This window comes from Vigna unguiculata, chromosome 11 (assembly GCF_004118075.2).
Source record: "Vigna unguiculata cultivar IT97K-499-35 chromosome 11, ASM411807v1, whole genome shotgun sequence".
Taxonomy (NCBI): domain Eukaryota; kingdom Viridiplantae; phylum Streptophyta; class Magnoliopsida; order Fabales; family Fabaceae; genus Vigna; species Vigna unguiculata.
Window position 1 is genome coordinate 2,474,069 of NC_040289.1, and position 16,404 is coordinate 2,490,472.

The 16,404-nt window shown below is 35.4% G+C and overlaps 2 protein-coding genes and 1 non-coding gene across 3 annotated transcripts; 2 read left to right on the top strand and 1 right to left on the bottom strand.

The window, feature by feature from the left end:
- Window positions 1-7,464: 7,464 nt before the first annotated feature.
- On the bottom strand, window positions 7,465-9,400 carry LOC114169427. The gene is made up of 3 exons (XM_028054570.1): window positions 8,609-9,400; window positions 8,098-8,463; window positions 7,465-7,851 (listed from the first exon to the last, which is right to left on the bottom strand). Exons 1-3 carry the CDS (start codon window positions 9,398-9,400, stop codon window positions 7,465-7,467), a joined length of 1,545 nt encoding a protein of 514 aa, XP_027910371.1.
- LOC114170910 lies at window positions 8,904-9,010 on the top strand. The gene has a single exon (XR_003601264.1). It is a non-coding gene; the product is annotated as a small nucleolar RNA R71 (small nucleolar RNA).
- Window positions 9,401-11,129: 1,729 nt separating the features above from the next.
- Window positions 11,130-12,017, top strand: LOC114169428 (putative disease resistance protein At3g14460). The gene has a single exon (XM_028054571.1). The coding sequence runs from the start codon at window positions 11,130-11,132 to the stop codon at window positions 12,015-12,017; it is 888 nt and encodes a 295-aa protein (XP_027910372.1).
- Window positions 12,018-16,404: the final 4,387 nt, after the last annotated feature.

The following is a 16,404-nucleotide window of genomic DNA, read 5'->3' on the forward strand; positions in this document are numbered from 1 at the left end:
TCTTCTTGAGTTCTCCTTAATCTTTCCTGAAAAACACATAAAATAGGATCAAATGATTTCTTTAAATCAAAACTTGGAAGCATGTGATTGAAACTTAGATTTAGGGAGAATCAATATGAAATGAACACAAATTTAAAGCATAAGTGCCAGAGTTTATTATGAATCTTTACTAAATTTTGGCACTTATCAACTCCCCCCAACCTAGCATCTTGCTTGTCCTCAAGCAAAGTAACAAGATCAACAGCCATTTAAAACTAAAACTGAAATTGGTTATTGAGAAATCATTTTCACAGTTCCTTACTAGACAACTTTTGCATTCCAACCCACAGATTCAAATTCAGAAGCAAATGGTGAATCCAATTATCAACAACAGTAGGATAAAAGTGCAGCCAATTTTTCAGGAAAACTAATTGTAATAACAAGTGATTATAACCAAGGAAATTCTCTTTTAAATCTCACAGGCATGTGTCTCTCTCATTTTCCACTGAATTTCAACAAATCAAAATTGCTAGTCATTTTCAATCCAACTACAAACACATAATCATCATGGATCTTAAGGTCTTTTCAAGGTTGTAATGAGGCTAAGCTTTCAAGAATAATGGTTTTTCAAGATCACAAAAGCACAACTTAGAAAAGAGAGCATAGCTACAATTCAAACCCAATTTCAATTCTACTCTCCATTCCTCACAATTAAGACCTCAATACACCAAGTTTCTTTTTCAATCATAATCCACTCTTATCTCTTTTTGTTCTTTTCATTTTTTTAAGTAAATATATACGATCTTACACAATAATAAAGAGTGAATTATGATACTTAGTCTTTTTCTTCCTTAAGTGCAATTCTACCAACCAATTACCCTTACAGTTGAAAAATGCACCTAAGCTTTCTATCCCTAAGTGTGCAAAGGGAAAGGATAATAATTCAAGTTAAGGTTAAGGTGCATAATTCAAACAATTAGGCTCAAATGGGCTATCAACAAAGGATGATTATTTACAGGTTGGCTATTTAGCACTGAGTTATAAATTTAACAAAATTGCCATAATCCTTTCCATGCTTCAAATGTGATGTTATCAAATGAAAACTCAAGCAATATCAATTTATCAACAGACATTGAAAACACTCAAGCTGTTTAAGGATTCACAAACTCACTGGGTTTTCTAGTTTATTTCCTTGGTATTTCACTTGTTGTTACAACTGATTATCTTGACTAACTATGCAGCACTAATATCCTAATCTTGTTTAATTATGAATTCAACCAATTTTTTTTTACCTCTATGTTCAGTTAAGTCAGTTGTTCTAGACTCAGGATACTTACTGAAATCAGGTTTCTCTTTAACCAATTAGCTCAAGAAAGATTTTGAAATTAATTCCCAAAGCATTTTAGCTGTCTCTAATTATTATGCACAAAATACTAAGCCACAAGTAAAGTTAAACAATTAATTAACTAAATAATATAACATTCTAGCCAAAACAAATAAAGCAAAATAGTAGTCATTACATACATACTGCAAAATACTAAAAGAAAAAGAAAGAAAAAAAATGATGAAACCCTATTTATAGAGTTTTGAAGGGTGGAATGGTGTTGTGAATCAATCCCCTCCAAAATCAATCTCATCCTCAATGTTTGCTTCATCTATGTCAGCAACTCCTGATGGTCCCTCACCTGCAGCAGGTCCACTTCCCCCCGGGAAAATAGGATTGTCCCTAGGCCACTGTAGATAAGTGTAGAATTTTGGTGGAGTCATGCCTGGGTATGGTCCGCGGACATTCTGATAGAGGTACTCCTGAAGGTGGAGTTATCCTCTATGAATAGAAGCATTTTGCTGGTGAGTATGCTCCATCTGCAACCTCAAATATCTCATCTGCTCAAGCAATTCATTATTCATGTTGAGCTGAGGTTGCTGTGTGGACCCTGTTTGTTGTTCTTCTCTTGCTGGTTGTTCTTTAGCTGGTTGGTCTTCAGCTTGTTGGTCCAGCTGAGGCTCTTCTTGCTGCTCCAAGTCCTCTTAGTGGGTACAAAAATGTTCAATGAATCTCTTGGTAATTGAAGGTCTTGTCTTTTCAGTTAGGTCTACCTCTACCCCTTGTTCTTGGCACATAGCTGTGATCAAAGCCGGAAAACCCAAAGCACTTTTTGCCTTGTCATTCCTACTGTTGACTTCGTATCTCACAAATTTGTGGATTTCTTCAGATATAATTGTGGCAACGTCAACAGTGAGATCCTCCCTCATTATGCAACAAAGGAGATGACATCTAGGAACGTTCAAGTCTGACACATGGCCAATGGGCACTATGTTTGCAAGTAAGAATGTGGTCCAGACTTGAGCTAAGGTTTTCATATCCCCTCTTAGAATTTTGAGAGGATTGCCAGTGGGTTCGACTTGTTAAGATCGGTTGCAGCGCATATAAGGAGGGCCACTTCATTTTCATCATAAGGTTCATGACTCCTCCTTGTTGTGAAGTCACAGTGTTGCCCTGGTTGTAAAGGTAGTGAGTTACCAAGAAATTCACTGATGGCTGCTCGATCATAATTTACCCACCTCCCCCTAACTTGAGATCTCTTTTCACCAGGATTGTCCTCAGGATAAGAATTTGCATAGAATTCTCTGACAATTTCTGGGTCAAATTTGGGAAGCGGGTCAGCCAACTTCATCCAATTTCTCCTGATAAGGCCATTCAAGAAAGGATCATATTCGTCTGGAAGTAGGACCACCTTTCTTTCTTTGATAAAGAGCCAGTTCTTTATCTTTTCATAACGTTTTTCTCTTTTGGGGTCTCTAAAACGGTTGATTATTGGCCTTTCAGGAGAATAACTACTTGCACGTCTTCTCCTCTTCCCTTTATTGGTTTCAATAACGGGATGTTTAGTTGTTGTCTTTGTTCTAGCCATTGACCCGCAAGGATGAAAATTAACCCACCAAAAACATGCCCAATTCAGCTTAATTCACTAGCCAACCAATCACAAACAAGAACAATTTCAGCATGGCATTTTATCAAACACATGGAGTGCATTTTTGAACTGTGAAAATTTTTGAAGCAATTCAACCATAGGCAATCCACATTATTCAATTTCAGCATCAATTCAAGCTAAAACCCACAGTATAAACACAAAAAGCATCAAATTAGAGCATGGGTACTACCTAGGGTTTGCAAGAGCACACAAACGTGATTATGCTTGGTGAAATTGAAGAGAATGAGAAGTAGAGTTTACCTTGAAGAGGAATTAGCAAAGGGAGGACGAAAATTGTGAGTTAAATTGCAGAGAAAAGTATGAGTGATGGCGCGCTCAAAATTGAAGAGAGGAGTATGTGAGCGAGGGTTTGGATGAAGGGAAAAGAATAGGGATTTCTGCCACTGTCCCCCACTTAAACGCGAATTCTCGCTTAAGTGAGCTATTCTCGCTTAAGCAAGATGAGCGTGAGCGGAAAAATAAAAAGTCTCGCACAGGCGAGACTGTGTCGCCCAAAACATCCCTGGTACAGGGCATTCTCGCCCAGGCGAGCCAATACTCGCTTAAGCGAGTATATCAGTATAGGTGGGTGGCTCAGATTCTGCATATCTCGCCCAGGCGAGACATATTTAGCTTGGGCGAGATTTTCATGCAGTTTTAACACACACTGATTTTGCCACTTTTCAAGTTTTGGTTCACTTTCACTCAGCCATTTCATGATCTTTTCAGTCCAATTAACTCATAAACACACACCAAACCATACTTCAATCAATTCTTTATCATTCCAAAAGGTTTCACATTAACAAACTCAAAATCAAGTTTTTAAACTCAAATTTCACAATTTAGCCAAAACAAGGCAAATATATATATATATATATATATATATATATATATATATATATATATATATATATATATATATATTAGCATTTGATGATCTCAATTCTGGCACCAAAATTGATTCCCATGCTTTAAAATACCAGTTTTATTTGAAAACATCAAAAGTGCATGGTTTGCCTTATTGAGATGATTGGATGCTAAAATTCACCTTTTCACACACAAACATCGAACTTTAAACACAAACACACACTTACATACACAAACACATTTAATCACACAAGATGAAATTAAAGTGCAAAAACATAATTAAAACACTGGGTTGCCTCCCAGGAAGCGCTTGTTTAACGTCATGAGCCTGACGCTTGTTTCATTTAAGGTTCATCAAGTTGAATGATTGTGGCGAGTCTATCAATCTCACCACCAAGATAGGGCTTCAACCTTTGCCCGTTTACAACCCAGCTCCTATTAGATTCAGGATCCTCTAGCTCAATGGCTCCATAAAGTCTCACATTTTAGACAAGAAATGGTCCTGACCACTTTGATTTTAGTTTTCCAGGGAATAGCCTCAACCTGGAGTTGAATAATAGCACTGCTTGGCCAGGATAAAATTCTCTTTTGAGAATTTTCTTGTCATGATAAGCTTTCATCTTTTCCTTGTAGAGCTTAGAGGACTCATAAGCGCTGAATCTCATTTCCTCCAATTCTTGCAGTTGTAATTTTCTCTTTTCTCCTGCTGCCTTTGGATCAAAATTCAAAAATTTCAAGGCCCAGAATGCCTTGTGTTCCAATTCAACCGGTAAGTGACATGACTTACCATATACCAGCTGGAATGGGGATAAACCTGTGGGAGATTTGTAAGCAGTTCTGTAGGCCTAGAGTGCGTCATCCAACTTCATTGACCAATCTTTTCTTGAAGATGTCACTGTCTTCTCTAGAATACGCTTGATTTCCCTGTTTGACACCTCCGCTTGTCCATTGGTCTGTGGATGATAAGGTGATGCAATTTTATGCCGCACTCCATAATGTTCCAAACATTTCTGAAGTTGAGCATTGCAAAAGTGTGAACCACCATCACTAATCAACACTCTTGGAGTACCAAACCTGCAAAAGATATTCTGTTTGAGAAATTTGATTACAGTTTTGGCATCGGCCTTAGGAGTTGCTACTGCTTCAACCCACTTTGTCACATAATCAACTGCCACCAAAATGTATTCATTTGGCAAAGAAGATGGCAGTGGTCCCACAAAGTCGATTCCCCAACAATCAAAAGCCTCAACCTCTAATATGATATTCAATGGCATTTCATGTCTTTTTGAGATTCCCCCTATTCTCTGACAGCTATTGGATTGTTGCACATATTTGTATGCGTCTTTGAATAAGGTGGGCCAATAAAACCCAGATTGGAGGACTTTTGCAGCTGTCCTCTCTCCATTAAAATGCCCTCCGTATGGGGAACTATGACAATGCCACAGAATGCTCTTTGCCTCTTCATTGGATACACACCTTCTCAACAATTGATCAGCTCCAATTTTGAACAAGTGAGGATCATCCCATACATATTGATGTGCATCTCTCAGGAATTTCTTCTTCTGATGCCAATTAAGATCTTCAGGTATGACCCCTGCAGCTTTGAAATTGGCCATGTCAACAAACCATGGCCTTTCTTGCACCATCATCAATTTTTCATCAGGAAACTCCTCTCGCACCTCTGATTGAGTGTTGGTCACCTCAGTATTAACCAATCTAGACAGATGATCAGCTACAAAGTTTTCACTTCCCTTTTTGTTCTTGATCACCAAATCAAATTCTTGCAACAATAATATCCATCTAATTAGTCTTGGTTTTGAATCAGATTTGGTTAACAAATATTTAATTGCAGCATGATCAGTATATACAATGATAGATGAACCAATCAAATATGCTCTAAATTTTTCCAATGCATAAACTATAGCTAGCAATTCCTTTTCAGTTGTTGCATAATTAATTTGAGCTTCATTAAGGACTTTGCTAGCATAGTGTATAGCATGGAAAACTTTGGATTTTCTCTGTCCTAAAACTGCTCCTATGGCATAGTCACTTGCATGACACATTAACTCAAAGCCTAATTTCCAATCAGGAGCAATTATCACAGGAGCTGAAACCAATTTCTGTTTTAATAATTCAAATGCCTGCAAACATTCAATATTAAAATTAAAAGGTGTATCCTTGTTGAGCAGATTGCCGAGTGGTTTGGCAATTCTGGAAAAATCTTTGATGAATCGTCTGTAGAACCCAGCATGGCCTAGAAAACTCCTGATACCCTTCAATTTTTGGGTGGTGGCAGCTTTTCAATAATCTCCACTTTAGCTTTGTCAACTTCAATACCTTTAGCAAAGATTTTGTGGCCCAGCACTACACCTTCAGTTACCATAAAATGGCACTTTTCCCAATTCAAAACCAGATTGGTATCAACACACCGTTTCAGTACGATGTTTAAGTTTTCCAGGCATTGATCAAATGAAGCTCCAAATACAGAGAAGTCATCCATAAAGACTTCTATGCATTTTTCCACCAAGTTAGAGAAAATTGCAAGCATGCATCGTGAAAGGTTGCTGGTGCGTTACACAATCCAAACGGCATTTTCTTGTAAGCAAACACACCAAAGGGAAAAGTAAAAGCAGTTTTTTCTTGGTCTTTTGGATCCACTGCAATTTGATTATAACCAGAGTATCCATCCAGAAAACAATAGAATGCTTGCCCTGCTAACCTTTCTAACATTTGATCCATGAAAGGTAAAGGAAAATGATCTTTCCTAGTGGCCTGATTTATTTTTCTATAATCTATACACATTCTCCAACCTGTGACTGTTCTAGTAGTAATTAATTCATTTTTATCATTACATACAACAGTCATACCTCCTTTTTTTGGAACTACCTGGACTGGGCTGACCCAGGCACTGTCGGAGATTGGATAGATCATACCTGCATCAAGCAATTTCATTACTTCTTTCTTGACCACCTCTTTCATGGTTGGATTCAATCGCCGCTGAGGTTGTGCTACAGGCTTGTAATCTTGCTCCATGTGAATTTTGTGCATAGAGTAGGATGGACTAATGCCTTTAAGATCAGATAAAGTCCAACCTATTGCACCCTCATTGGCTTTAAGAACTGAAATTAGCTTTTCTTCTTCAGAAGTCTTTAAAACACTACTGATCACCACTGGTTTGTTACCTCCATCTGCAAGAAAAATATATTTTAAGTGAGGAGGTAATACCTTTAGCTCCAGCTTCTGACTTTCAGTTTTATTTTCTTGTTGCAATTCCTCAAGTTGTATATCATTTGATGCAATTTCTTTTGCTGAATCCAGATGTGTTATGTATTCATCAACTTTCTTTTCTTCATCTTCTTCCTGATCATCACAAGCACCAATCAAAGCTTTTTCTAATGGGCTTGCCTTTGTCAATTGCTTCCTGGATGATAGAAAAATTTCATCTATCACATCCATCCTGAAGCATTGTTGCTTGTCCTTCGGGTGCTGCATTGCTTCAAATACATTAAAGTTGACTTCATCATCGTGCACCCTGACCTTCAAGTTGTCATCATCAACGTCAATAATTACCTTTGCCATCTTTATGAAAGGTCTTCCCAATATTAGAGGAACTTCAGTATCTTCCTCAATATCCATCACTACAAAATCAACTGGGAACATGAACCTTAACTAAAACATCCTCTGCCACACCATAGGGATACTTCATGGATCTGTCAGCTAGCTGTAATGTCATCTGTGTAGGCCTCACTTCCAGAACTCCTATTCTTCTTAGCATAGACAAAGGCATCAAATTTATATTGGCACCCAGATCAAGCAATACTTTTCCCACTGGTAATGTTCTGATTGTAACTGGAATAGTGAAGCTCCCAGGGTCTTTGGATTTCTGAGGTAATGATTTTTGAATTATAGCACTACACCCTGCTTCAAGCTCTACTGTCTCTTTAGAGAATCTTCTCTTTTTTGTTAGGAGCTCTTTCATGAATTTTGCATATGTCGGCATCTGCTCCATAGCCTCCACAAAAGGGATGTTAATCTGCAGTCGCTTGAAAATATCCATGAATCTTGCAAACTGCCTTTCCTTGTCTTTTTTGGAGGGATTTTGAGGGTATGGTAGGCTCTTCAACTGAGGTATCTGTTTATCACCCTTCTCCCTCTTTTTCTCCTCTCTTTTATTTTTTTCTTCTTTTTCTTCTCTTTTATTTACAAACTCTTTTTTATTTTGTTCTTCCTCTCCCTCACACTCATTTTTTTCATTTTCTCTCTCTTTTTCCTCCAACACCTCCTCCTCTACACCTAGGTTGTCTCCAATCCCTCTTCCCACAACTTTACCACTTCTGGTGGTAATATATTTACAATGCTCCTTGGGATTAGTCTGTGTGTTGGCTGAAAATTGACTTGACTGCTGATCTGATAATTGTTTCGCCAACTGTCCAACCTGTGTTTCAAGATTCCTGATTGACGCTTCTGTATTTTTCTGATTAGTCAAAGAAGCTTGCATAAACTTTTCTAGAGTATCCTCCAGTTTAGTTGTTCTATCATGCACCGAAGGATAATGTTGTTGCTGCTGTTGATAAGGAGGTTGTCTGTTTGAAGGACCAGCATCTTGCTTCCATCCAAAATTCTGATTTGGATTGTTTCTCCACCCCTGTGAAATTTCATGGTCTTCCTTGGTTACTCACATATTGAACTTCTCCTTGTGAGCTACTCTAATAAGAACAATGACCATTTGGATGATCACCCCCACAAAAGTCACATCTCATGGGTTGTTGACTGGGAGAAGTTTGCACAACTTGCAACTGCTCTGGCAATTTAGACATCTGCTTCGTTAGTGCTTCAATCTGTTGAGTCAGAATTTTATTCCGAGCTAAGAGCGCATCTGTAGTACTAAGATCAAGCATTCCTTTCCTCTTAACAGTTTGCCTATTATGCTGAGCTTGATGATCTGTGGATGCTAATGCCTCAATGATTCTCGTTGCTTGCTCCGCATCTACACTCATCATTGTTCCACCTGCTGCTGCATCTAATATCATTTTGGTGTCAGGCTTCAGACCATTACAGAATATGTTCAGCTGAGCAATATCTTCAAATCCGTGATTTGGGCATTTCCTCAATAAAGAATTGAACTGCTCCCAAGCTTCACAGAATGGCTCATCTAGTCCTTGCCTAAATGTCGAAATATCAGCTTTGGCTTTGATGTAGCGAGATGGTGGAAAGAATCTGTTCAAAAATTTCTCCTCAACATCTTTCCAGTTGTTCAAACTTTGGTTTGGATGTGACTTAAGCCATTCCTTTGCTTTACCTGCCAAAGAAAAAGGAAACAAACACATGTATACATTCTCAAGATCTCCTTCTTGAAAGCCCATGGTTCCTATCAATTCATAGAATGTAGAAAGATGAGTATATGGATCTTCATTATCCATTCCAGTGAATTGATGAGAATTGATCAAGCTGAAGAAAGCTGGCTTCATCTCCAAAGTTTTGGTGGTGGATGGTATTGCTATGCTAGAAAAATATCTTGGCCCTTGCTGCATAGCATAGTCTCCAAGTGTCTTTCTAGCTGGAGCTGGTCTTTGGTCCTCCATGTTTTCTGATTGAGGTGTGATGGAAGTATTGGAAGATTTTTCCCTTGTCTTTCCTTGCTTCTTTCTGCTTTTGCCTCTGTTCCTTCTAGCTGTCTTTTCTATCTCAGGGTCAAATGCTAATTGATCTTCAGGAACCTAACCTCTTAAAAACATAAATCAAAACAGCTCAAGCAAGGATTAGTACAAAGGAAAATTTAATAAGCTATCTAGTAAAGAAAAATATACACAAAGCTGGATGAGATAACTAAAACTTTCAAAAGAACACCGTTCCTCGGCAACGGCGCCAAAAATACTTGTTGGATCTCTTGGCAAGCGTACCAAAAGTCAACTCTAGTATAATGATTTAAAGTAGGAGTGTCGAACCCATGAGGAACGGATTCAGTGAAAATAATTAATTATCTCAATCAGCATATATATATATATATATACAGAAATTTTAATTTGATTTGACATTGACTATTGTATAAAATTAATACAATGAAAGCGAAAAAGTTTAGAAAAATACAGTAACGAAACTGGGATTGAATTTCATCTATCTCCCTTGTCTGTAATCTGGATGAATATAACAATAACATATGAAAATACCAATATTGATGCACACTCAAAAATCATTTATACCGATCCCTCGCATATAAAATTCATAAGATTAATTCCCTGAATATTGATTCCTCACATATTCAACGAACTATCCAGCATTAGGATCGAGTGTTAAAAGCAAATGATATATTGAGATCTATTCCTAGCATCACAGAATATAAAGTATCATTGTTCAAATCAGATTTTCATAAATACTTTCCTGTCAGATCTAAAAATCAACATCAAAATATCTATTGATTAGATAGAAGTAAGCATTAAAAGCAGAACAATAATACCAATATTGAGTAAAACAGAAATGCTATATATATATCACCAGATTACATCCAAGTTTGAGTAGATTACATCCAATCCCAAAGGAGAAGATTAGCCACTCATGATAGCCAACCAAATCCTATTAACTTAAGAAGAAGAAGAAAATAAGAAACTGTCTTTCGTAGATTGCAGCTCCAGATCTGTGTTCCTCTCCAAAATTTCCAAGCTTTTCCTCCTTTCTGATGCAAGGAGTGTTTATATCCGTGAAGGTCTCGCTCAAGCGACATGAGTCTCGCTTGAGCGAGACAGCATTCTGAATTGAAGAAAGGATCTCGCTTAGGCGAGATTGGCAGCATCTAATCTCGCTTGGGCGAGATTGTCGGTAAGAGAGGTTCTCCACTGCACGAACTCTCGCTTAAGCGAGATCCAGCGTCGCTTAAGCGAGAAAGGCTTTAGCTTAGGCGAGAATGCTTTGGTTTGAGCGACCTTGACAGCATTCCTTCCCTATTTTCTCTGTTTCTTGCTTTCTCCTTCACTCTTCTTGAGTTCTCCTTAATCTTTCCTGAAAAACACATAAAATAGAATCAAATGATTTCTTTAAATCAAAACTTGAAAGCATGTGATTGAAACTTAGATTTAGGGAGAATTAATATAAAATGAACACAAATTTAAAGCATAAGTGCCAGAGTTTATTATGAATCTTTACTGAATTTTGGCACTTATCACTTTTCCAAATCTTCAACATCTTTCCCTAAATTATTGTCCCAAGCTGAAAGAGCACTTGCCAGAAGAACTTTCTCATTTAAAGCACCTAACTATTCATAAGTGTGAACAACTTGTGGCTTCCATTCCAAGGGTTGCAGAAATCGAAGGTGTGAAGATGGAGGCATCTTCATTTGATATGATAGGGCCCCTCGTATCTCATACTCCTTTAGAATGCTTGCGTATTGATTCTTGTCCGGGGATGAATCTTCCCATAAACCATTACTACCATTTGCTTGTAGAGTTGCGAATCATTCATGGTTGTGACTCTTTGACGATCTTTCCCCTAGATTTGTTCCCAAAACTACGCATGCTTGAACTATACAAGTGTCGTAACCTACAAAGGATATTACAGGGGCACCCTCATAATCATTTGAACAGTCTGATAATTGAAAAATGCTCTCAATTTGAATCGTTTCCCAATGAAGGTTTATTTGCACCGCAACTGTTGAGAATTTTTATTATGGGATCAGAGAAATTGAAATCAATGCCTAAGCGCATGTGCGCCCACCTTCCATCTCTTGATCATATGATCATAGACGATTGTCCAGGAGTGGAGTTGTGTGAGGGATGTTTGCCATCAAATCTAAAGGAATTGCGTATCTTCAATTGTTCCAAATTTGTTGCCTCACTGAAAGAAGCTTTGTCAGTCAATCCCTCTCTACAAGTCTTGAAGATTTCAAGTGAAGATATTGAGTATTTTCCAGACGAAGGTTTGCTCCCGCTCTCTCTTACTAAAATAGAGATTCATGATTGTCCAATGCTTAAGAAACTGGACTATAGAGGTCTGTGTCACCTCTCCTCTCTTCGGGAATTGATTATTCTGAGTTGTCCTATACTCCAATCCTTGCCCGAGGAGGGTCTACCCGAATCCATTTCAGATCTCGAAATTTTAGACAGTCCGTTGCTCCAACAACTCTACAAGAAACAAGAAGGTGAAGACTGGGAAAAGATTGCGCACATTGAATACATATGTGTTCAAGGAGGAATACCGTGGAACTGCTGAAGAACTTTTCCACGGTTACTTCCTCCCAAATTCACATTCAAATCATGATTGCGAGCTACTCTTTTGATAGACAACAACATAACGGTAATATCATGTATAAAGTATAGATTGCGAATCCAGATTTCGTATTGAATCTCACATGTTTTCGGTACAATGTAAAATTACTTTAAATGTGACATATAAATGATAGAGTGTTCAATATAAACAATTTAAACTCGAAATAAATAAAATAACTTAAGCATGAGTCAAACAAAACAATTACCTGTAATCACTACAAAAAATGCATTGTTTATTAACTGTGTATTTCTAGCAGTTATGTTAAACCGCTGAAAAATAAAAAACTTTCTGCCAGTTATTTCAACCGAAGATTTTATATTATTTATTTATTTTATTTTAGTTGGGTGTGAATTAGGTTATTCAGCTGGCTTTGAGTTTTAGAGTCTTTTTTCTCAAAAACTTTCAAATTGATTTCGAGAGTTTGGAGAATTGGGTGCGTGCGAGTACGCTATCTTGATGCTCACAGTGACTTTCAAATTTCAAATTGGCTACATACTCCATGCTGCACAATGTGCAATTTTGTGGTATATATGTGTTTTTTTCATGTTTCTTCTTTCTCCCTTTCTTCTGATGTTTTTTCTCTCTACTTTTTAAATTTTAGGTTTGTTTTCATTTTCTTCATTCTCCCTTCCTTCAACTTTTAGGAACAGCTTTTGTTTTTTAAATCACACATAATTATCAATATAATTTTGTACTCACTTTTGATATCTCAACAACTTAAAGCGGTGTGGTTTTTCTACTTGGTAAAACAGACATAGGAGTGTTTTCCAATAATAGTTTGATTTAAGGTATTAACTTCTTATTGTATTGATTTTCCTCTTTTTTATTTTTATACCAAAACAACTACTAAATATGGATGTGATTAAAATGAAAGAGTTGTTCAAGTGTAACCTATGCTAGAAGATACTGGAGAAAATTTTCTGCTTATCATATCTTTCCCTAATTTTATTCTTTGATATAGTTATTGTTCTTTTCAATATTGTTTGGTTAAGTTTTATTTTATAATTATATTCCAAACTTTGTTTTCTATAAATACAACTAATAAATATTGCATTTTAACCTTTTAAAAATTTATTGTTTCAGTCTTCTGTCCGCAAAGTTTCCCTGCACACTGGGAGCTTCTTTGAAATTTCCAAGCCCATGGACTTGACCTTAAAGATCTGGGAGCTCTTTCTGGTGCACACACCATTGGATGCTATAGTTGATCTTTCTTATGGGAGTCATTATGATGATGCATTATGAATTCTCAATTACTCCCATTTTCTTGTGTTTGAAGACATCAAGAATCTCAACTTGTCTATAGTTTTAAAGGTCCCCACAGAAAAGTCTTTCTAAGAAACTTGGTCTAAGATGGGGAAACCAATAGTTACAAATGCTGTGGTATAGTAGGTAACTTTTTTTACTTTAGTTTCAGATAAAAAATGGATCTTATTTGCTTTAGTCTGTATGCAGAACAAATTATATTTGTCTGGGACAAGATTGTAATTCAGATCACAGTCGAATTCATTGACTGAGTGTACTTGGGAAATTTTTGGTAAAATAAAAGGAAATCTGTGATTCCAGTGCCCTCTTCTGATGACAAGCCTGATGAGTCCAAGGCTCTCTGGTCTTGGTTGAGAGTGAGATTTTCTTATGTCGATTCTTCTCATGTTGTCCTGTCTTGGTTTGGTTGAGACTAACATAGTGTTAAATTGATTCTTGTTATGTTCTCATGTTCTGGAAGTTGGGGTTTGTTGTATTTGGTTGGTGAGAAAAACTGATAGCAAAAAAAAAAAAGAAATTATGGAATATCTCTGCATATTTTTGTTATGCTTTATTAGTTTTGTTTTAATCCATTAGATTAACCAATTCTTTGAGGATCCGTGTTTTGTTTATTTGAAAGGGTGCTTTAATTGTATTATCTTGAGAGAAAAAAAATGATTCTTTTTTGAAATTGCTCGAGGAAAAAAGTGTTTTTGCATAGTAAAATTTATAATAAATATAACTAAGAAAATGTCACTAGAGTTCGGAAAAGCTGTAGTTATACACTCTGCATGCAATATGCAGAATTACGAAAATAGAAAAACTATCCAAAACTAACTATCCGATGAAACCCATGGATTTTAATAACCTTAACAGTTAAAATTGATTCTAAACCCTAATTCCTTCTTCTAATTTGCTGGGTTATGAATGTCTAAATGGAAAGGAAGTCATTTAAGTAGTTTGCATGATTGTACTTCCAGATGAGTTAAATCCAAGGGGACTGATTTAGGGACTTTTTACTCAAAAGGAATTCATTTAAGTAGTTTGCATGATTCCAATTTTAGATGAGTTATTTTAGTTGATTTTCATGTGTTAAATGATTAACTTTAATTTTCTAAAAAAAATATAAAAAAAAATGTTAAAAATGGGTACTTAAATCCAGTACAAATATAATGCTATGTATTGAAACCTTTGTATTCCTAAATCTGGACGGGTTGAAGCTCAATAAATTTGTCCATGTATCCGACAAAATGATTTATAAATTAAATATAATTATTATAATATGGAAAACATACACCCTCATTACTTGTTTATGAAGGTGAATTAAAGCAAAATGGGTTAAGTATATATTTTTTTTAAAAATTTTGTTCCAATTTAGTCTTCCAATTTTAGAGATGTGAGGATTTAGTTTTTTTAACCAAATTTTATTAAGTTTATTTGACGCTTCAAATGTGTTTCAAGATAATTTCAAGCTAGTTTCTTAGCCAACATTGAATTGAGAATGTATCAAGGTGTAAACAATTCAAATGTTATCCTTAGATGCGTTTAAAACGTTAAATAAACTTAACAAAACTTGGTTAAAAAGACACGTCTTTGAAGTTGGATGATTGAATTAGACAAAAATTTTGAATAAAGACTAATTTCAATTTTCACTGAAAGTTAAGGACCAAAAATATATTTAATCCATCTAAAAAAGAAAGAATGAAAAGTTAGTTCAACATTCATAGAAAGTATATGAAAATATGTTATGATAATGTATTGATTTGGAATTTCAGTGGAAGCATGACGAAGTATATACCGCACAACGGTTTGGAATTTTGTTGAACGGATACAAGAAAAATTGAAGGAGAAAATGATTATATATCTTCCCTCAACCATTGTTGTTCGTTACCCTCTTTGATTTTGATTTCATGTTAGAATTTGTTGTCTGATGTGATCCCAACAAGGTTAAGCCCAAATGCATCAACAAGTCCAAGCTCACCTAGAGGCCCAATTACTAGAAGCATGATGAAGAAGATTCACATGGGCCTTTCACAAGATGATCAAATCAATTATGGGCTTTTCACTTTATTTACATGGCCAAAGAAATCTCCAAAATATGAGTTGATGCATGGAAGTAATTTAGATTTAAATTGGGCTATTGTTTAGATTTTGTTTTCAATAAATAAAGCTAGAACACTTGTGATTACATAATGTATCAATTGAACCAAGTCCAATTTACCTCTTGGCCGAGAATACTTGGCATATGCTACACATGGAGACAAAGAAGATTACTGTGAGAAAAATTGCATTTAATCTTAATTTACATTTACTAAAAATAATTAATCAACTACCATCTAACAGAAGATTTAACTTTAATGATTAAAACAAAACAATGTCAAAATGATAAATTAAGAAAATTTTAAAATTCTTACTTTTTATATAAAATCTGAAATTCTATCATTTCAAATAATCAATTTATTCTTATAAATTTAAATTTAAATTGTCACAAAACATTTTAAATTCTTTATAAAAAAATCGTTTCTAAAAGTTTCTCATTCAAACACCTTATTACACTTTATGAATAAATTCAATTGTATAAATATATGAAAATAAAAAGATCGTATTAATGTTTTAAATTTATCCTCCTCAAACAAATTATGTCCTTATTTTAATATAACTTTATCTATAACAATAAGTAATTTTGATTTTAATATATCTAAGATATTTTTTGATTTATTATGTTTAAAGCATGCTTAATCTTTCAAAATAAATTTGAGGTAGCTAGAGAAATATAGAAGACGATAAAATCATGGACGGATTCAACGCTGTGACTGTCTAAATAAAAGCATAATTAGAAGTTAGCAGACAGGTAAATAAAAATTTTGAAAAACGAAGGAAGAAAAAATTGTAAGCGAGAAAAATAAAAATGTAAAATAAGGATTGAAACTTGGAAAAGAAGGAAAGAAAACGATCTGACTTGGATTGTTTTTATAGTATTGTTTGAGTTGTTTAAGTAGTTTGATAAGAGTTTTGTATGTTTTCATTGAGTTCTCTGATTTAGTTTTATTGTATGTAAGTGAGTTATGATATGTATTCAAATATATCT